This window comes from Lycium barbarum, chromosome 10 (genome assembly GCF_019175385.1).
Source record: "Lycium barbarum isolate Lr01 chromosome 10, ASM1917538v2, whole genome shotgun sequence".
In the NCBI taxonomy this organism is placed as follows: Eukaryota; Viridiplantae; Streptophyta; class Magnoliopsida; order Solanales; family Solanaceae; genus Lycium; species Lycium barbarum.
Window position 1 is genome coordinate 10892684 of NC_083346.1, and position 6554 is coordinate 10899237.

Consider the following 6554-nt stretch of genomic DNA (forward strand, 5'->3'; position numbering starts at 1 on the left):
TTTTGTATGATGTATTAGCGCTGTTTGCTATATGAAAATGTGTAATAGGGCTGTAGTGAGATTGGGTCTTTCATTTTGGGCGTATGACCAATTATGAACAATATGAAGCGGATTTTGTTTATGAAAAAATATATGTGTTTGTCCTCAACCGTTGTAACATCTTTATAGAGTTTGTGTATAAACTTTATTCATAGTCGATAATAGTAAATATTAACTCACAGTCGATGATCAACAATCATTGTAGTTGATAATTCTATTAAGAAGTGACTACTACTCGTAAAAACAATTATATTTGAAGACATCCAAAATATTTAAGCACGTCCAAATTCACAAGGTAACTACACACTTAGATACATAACATTTAATTAATTGTTTGTTAAAACAGACATATTTGAAGACATCCAAAATATTTAAGCACGTCCAAATTCACGAGGCAACAATACATAATAGTCAAATTAATTGTTTGTTAAAACAGTCATATTTGAAAATATCCAAAATATTTAAGCACATCCAAATTCTCAAGGCAACAACACATATAGATACACAATACTCATATTAAGCATTAGTAGTGATCAAAACACCAAAACAGTCATATTAAGCAGTAGTAGTCAATGTTTATCATCCTCCACCACACATCCAACAAAAAATACTCATTTTTTTACAACCCAAATGCCAATTCACTTGTCCAAAGAACAATTAATCTGGGCGAGGACGCCTGACACAACTTTTTCAGAGTCAAACTCAACATCAGCTTGACTTGTCTCACTAGCATCCTTCTCATTAACATGAGCAGGGAGATCTTTTGCCTTTTCAACTTCAACAGTTGGCACAGGAACATCTGCTGCCATATCAGCTTGAGCAACAGGCATAGAGAGCTTAACCTTCTCAAGTTTCTTAACTTCAGAAGCTGGTCTAGTGACCTCAACCTTCTCAATAACAGTAATTGGTCTAGGGATATCAACCTGCTTAACCTCGGCAGCTGGACTAGGGATCTTAGCAGTTCGCTCAGCACGTACATTCACTTTGTTGATAGCAGATCGTTCCACAAGTGCTGGCACTGAATTTTTTTGGACATAATTAAAAAGAATGCAAATTGCATCATACTTACAAAAAAAATCAACATGTTCACCTTTCTCTTTGAGATTCTCTTGCTTATTCTTCGCCTTCATGCTCCTTCTAAATTTTTCCGCCTCCACATAAGCGAGAAGAACATTCAGAGACTCCTCCATTTTATCCACATGCTGCTGCAATTCGACCAGCTCTATCTGCACTGATGGGCCCCCACTTTGTGCGGCACGACCCCTAGACGTCCCAAGAAACATTACCACCTAAATCTTCTGAATGCATATCTTACCCATCAAATGAGAGCTCCTTGGTCTCTCTTCCACATCTACTACAAGGCTTCGAGGCATGCTGAGTATCCTCCTTATCAGAATTCTCCTTGGGCTCCTTTTACAACCTACTAGGAGCCTTCGAGCCATTATTTGGTGTAACCAATACAGTCATACCTTCCAATTCATGCTTCAATTTATCTATGATTGGATCCTTATCATCAAATGCCAAGAAGTCTTTCATGTAGTCCTGCTCCAGCTCACACATTGTAGGGATGATGTAAGCACGCACAACCTACAAATAAGCAAAACATTAACATTAAGTTTATATTTTCGCAACAACATTAATAATAGACTCCAAATTTATACTTGTGAAACTCCAGCTCGAATCCTAAACGGATCACCTTCAGTAAATCGCTCCATTTTTGTGGTGTGTCACACTATAAAAAAATGGGTAATTTGTGGAGGTTGAAAGTTGCAATTCACGGAGGTTTTAGCCTCTTATAGCAACTAGTGGAGGTTTTAACCTCCGCGAATTGCAACTTTCAACCTCCGCAAATTACCCATTTTTTTGTAGTGCCACCTAAGCATCTGTCACGCCTCGAACCATGGCCTGGGGGTAACACGACACTCGGTGCCTTGCTGCATGTGACCGAACGAACAACATGGCTTGCTGAATCAACATGGGTCATGTACTGATGCGAAATATACTATAACATGCATGGTGGAGATGAAGCATATGTTAATAAATCATAAGTCTGAAATTAAATGATAAATGTTGAGCCAATACTGGCTATACGATTCTGAATATTTGACATGACATAACTGAACTAGTCTAGTCTATGAAACCTCTGACATGAGTCTGACTGCTAAACTGTTTTCCGGGACAAGGCCCCCAGCATACCTTTACTGCATAACTGACAATAAATAAATAAAGATAAACCCCAAATGAGACGGGGCTCACCAATAGTTGGTACGTGCATAGTCCGAACGAGTTGAATCGTCATCCTGTAAATTTGCATCGTGAAGTGCATGCCCCTAGGAAAATAAATGGGACGTTAGTACATTCGAATTGTACTAGTATATAAAACAACTGAATGAAATAAGCATGGTACATGAAATAACGGAACTGAAATTGAAACTGTATCTGTAAACTGAACATGGACATGAATATGTATAATATGAATAAAATATTTTAAGTCTGTAAATATATCTGTGGGAGAGCATTAGTATAACCGACATGTAACCACCACTTAAGCACGTGGCGTCTGATCTCTGCCAGATCAGCTAAGCCATCCTATACCTTGTCGGGGTACAAGAGATGAACATGACATGAATGGATCCAATAAATAGCAATGAGTAAGCCTGAAGGAATCGTCCTAATTGAGCGGAGCGATCCTTATCCTACGCTGGCATACGTAGTTTCAGGCTATCTGAGCTTTATCGGTAATTTGTGCCACTCCTAAAACATCAACATGGATATAATTGGCTTGGTAGCCCATGAACTATATAAACATGATTGTAAACATGATTCGTGATTATATTGTAACATGAAGATAGATATGTAGTATAGCTTGTATGAAAACATGGAAGCATGTAGAAGTTTATGAAAATAAACACAAAAGTTCATATCTTGCATTTTAGAACCCATGGAATGCAAAGTATGAGTTTTCATGGATTACAGACAGACCTCAATAACCAAAAGGGAATATTAAGAACACAATAACGAACTATTAAAGCAAACATGGTATATCATGGTACATGTACTTAGGGTTATCATGAACATGTCTAGAATCCTAGTTTTGGTGAACTTTCGTATAATCATGGAAGAACGCGGCGTGGGGAAGAACAATAATGTTCCCACATGTAGATAGAAACCTTACATACCTGTAAACACTCCAAAACTTGTAATAGAATTTCAAAAGCATGAACCTTGAGCCTTGAGATAGGTTTTCTTGAAACCTCTAGGTTAGGAACAATGGATTCTTGTTTAGAAATCATGGATACATGTTAGAATTCACTTGAAAGGCTTGGAATAACCTTACCTTAGTGTATCTTGATGGTAGGAGGAGAAGAACTTCGTGCTAGGGATTGGGAATATGAAAAGTGGGATTAAAAAATGAACTCACGTATTTATACTATTTGCTGAAGCAGGGAAAGTACACTCCAAATGTACGGCCCATACATTGTACGTCCCTTACATTATGGACGTACCTCGTATGTCAATTTCTAGAAGCTGTGATTTTTAGTCTGTGAGGTACGTGATGAAAATTACAGCCCGTGCTTTAAAGTATGTCTCGTACAAATTGTACGGCCAAGATGTACGACCCGTACAATAATGTATGTCCCGTACATTCAGGCCGTACCTGGAATTGTCAAATTCTAGTGACTTCTGATTTTCCCCTGTAAGGTACGTTCAATAAGCATGTCTTGAACAAAAATGTACGGCCTGTACATTTTGACGTGGATGTACTTTTACCATTCTGAGGCGATTTCAATATCAACACACTCCGTGTTGGTTTCTAAGTCTCGAATCATAAACTTAGTTAAGAGGTACGAGGTGTTACAACATCCTAGAAATAGGCAAAGGAACCTCATCTGATTTGCCAGCATGCAGTCCAAGTGTGGAGAAAGCTTCATAAACCCAGACCTATATAATGACAAAAATAATAGCTGGTTGTAAAAATAAATCACACATTCTATACTCTACTACACCTGTAGTTTGAAATATTTACCATGAATGCCGAGGGGAAGCCGTAGAGAGCATATGATGGCATCTTCTTATCAACGTGGGTTTGGTAGTGCCTGAGAACGTCTACCTTGTTCTTCAAGTATTCCAAGGTGAGTTCAAAGGATTCCTTTCCTCAAGGATAGCTCTGAAAGAATTCCAAATTGTCAGCCATTTTAATCATATGATGGTCCACACCCCTGGACACATATTTGGCCATCAAAATTGTATGCAAAAACCACACAAGACAACATTTTAGCTTTTCTTCTTTATTTAGCCTAGGCCCTCTTATCATTGACAATAGCTTTTCTGATGAAATCATCTTGTTTCGAGTAACCTTTGAGTAGAATGCCGCCTCTTTCTTAATTGTCATGTCCTCTCTAAATTGGCTGGGGTAGGATCCACAATTTAAATTGGTGATCAACGCAAACTCCTTCAAACCAATACACGCAGGCTTGTCGTTCACGAGGAACCACATTTCACGCTTCTTATTCTCTACGACATGGCGAAGAAGCAGATAGTAGATCATCCATCCATTGAAATTGATGAAGAATTTTGATAGTTTTCTAAACTGACCAAAACTGGAATGCTTCCGCATTTTCCTTAGTTTTTGATCTCTCAACACTTTGTTAAAGTCAGCTAACAAGTTCAGCCTGCTCCTAACAGTAACTTTTGCTGGAAAAGAATTATAACCATCCAACCAATTAATCAAACCATACTTTTCAACATTAATTGTCTTTGCACAATATGGCAAGAACAAAGGATCAACATCTTCAGCAGCACTAGAATGCTTTGAACTATCCGCAGAAACCATCACTCTCAACTCTATCTCCTTCATCAACATCCACACTACACTCATCCATGGGGTCTGAGTAGGACTGACTCGCAGCTTCTGCACTTCTTTTTCTTTTTTCCATCTCGGCTAACTTCTTCACCACTTTTTTTTTCCTTCTGATTCGAATTAGAACAGGTTTGGACCATATCACAAGAATGGGGGAGTATTATTCCTCCTCTTCCTCTACACATAGGCATTTATGCGATCTATATACAAACAATAGAGACGTTGATCAACCATGATATAAAAATAGGAATAATCAACCAAAAGTCTAGTAATAGACCATGATGTAATTTCAAAAAGCAAAAACAGAAAAAGAAAGATCGAAACAAGAAAAATAAGTATAAATAACACACGTTTCGACGACAAAACAGGCAAAACTTCAAAGGTTTTGAAAAAAGCAGATCTTTATGAACACTAGGTTTTTGTCAAGATTGAAAAAAAAAATAAAGAATTTCAGGGTAATATGGAGCTCAAAATGCTCCGACGGAGTTGCATAATTAAAGAAAATACCTTGGTACGACAACTAAAGATTATTGGAGCTTGGGGGAGAGGAAGATTCGGCTGGAAGTTTGAGAGTTCCAAGCTAAGAAGAGAAATGAATATTTTAAGAGAATTGAAAGGGACTTAAGAGTATAAGTTTAAACATCCAAACTTTTAAAAATTATGAAATGTGCCCCATGCCCCATTTTCTAAACCTTAATCCGAAAAAATAAATGAAAAAGAAAATGAGTGGCCTTGTTGTAAATTAAAACTTGATAATGGCCTCTTTGCCGAATCTTCTCAACCAAATATGCTGTACGTAATGAGTGAAAAGCTATCTGTGGCTACCAACACAACTCTTTTTATGTCATCTTCTGAGTTCTCCCAGAATTGCCGCTTTAATTAACCTCTATTTTCTCACAATAGTTTGATACGTAATGGCATACGAGGGTTCGATGGTATCGGTTCGAAAATAACTTCGATTTAATTAGTGTAAATTTTGGTTGAACTTTTGAACCGTAATGCAATTACATTAAATGAATAACACTAGTAGATAAATCAAAAATAGTGATAGATACTTTAGAGATAAGTCAAAGGAGTCCAATATTGCTTAACAAGTCCAATATTGCTTAACATGTATGTTAATATTAGTTAGGTATTTTGAGATCTTTTTATTTGAATTTATATAAAGAATTTTAGGAGACTTAAGTAAAAAATCGATATCCAAATATGAGATGGTTTTTATGCTATAGAGTAGAGTCTTTTCTCTCATTTTTTTTTACTAAACTCCATTTTCGTGCTTGATAAATATTTTCACATAAATAAAAAGAAATAAAAAGAATAAATAATAGTAAATCCTTCACAAGAGTTGTAGAAGAACTTGGTCAGGTGGGATATAGTGAATTTGCTTTGTCGCACGCAATACCTTTAGTTAGCGGAGGCGGAATACCTATCAATGGTAATGACAGTTTGTGAATTGAAATGGTTAAAGGGAATTTTGCATAGTTTGGGCGTTGAACATAAATCTCCGATGAAAATGTAATGTGATAGTCAAGCGCCATTATATATTGCACAGAATTCGGTGTTTCATGAATGAACTAAACACATTGAAGTCGATTGTCACTATATCCGGAACGCACTTCAATCCGGTATAATACTTACCAGTCATGTGTCAACC

General features: G+C 36.9%; 1 protein-coding gene across 8 annotated transcripts; it reads right to left on the minus strand.

Moving 5' to 3' along the window:
- Positions 1–538: 538 nt before the first annotated feature.
- LOC132613727 (uncharacterized) lies at positions 539–5786 on the minus strand. 8 transcript variants are annotated; one of them, XR_009572069.1, is made up of 7 exons: positions 5408–5774; positions 4067–5100; positions 3219–3981; positions 2296–2369; positions 1736–2041; positions 1130–1626; positions 539–1057 (listed from the first exon to the last, which is right to left on the minus strand). XR_009572069.1 is itself a non-coding variant. In XM_060327922.1 (5 exons), the coding sequence occupies exons 4-5, from the start codon at positions 1320–1322 to the stop codon at positions 678–680; spliced, it is 573 nt and encodes a 190-aa protein (XP_060183905.1). In that variant the 5' UTR covers positions 1323–1626; positions 1736–3981; positions 4067–5100; positions 5408–5697; the 3' UTR covers positions 539–677. The 8 variants fall into 8 exon arrangements, 2 of the variants coding, with proteins under 2 accessions (XP_060183905.1, XP_060183904.1); XR_009572068.1 differs by having other exon boundaries at positions 1736–3295; positions 3377–3981; positions 5408–5785; XR_009572067.1 differs by having other exon boundaries at positions 1736–2369; positions 5408–5779.
- Between the last annotated feature and the right edge of the window lie 768 nt (positions 5787–6554).

Coding starts and splice junctions, on each gene's coding strand:
- LOC132613727 (XM_060327921.1), bottom strand. CDS start 1,322: ATGTTTCTTGGGACGTCTAGGGGTCGTGCCGCACAAAGTGGGGGCCCA.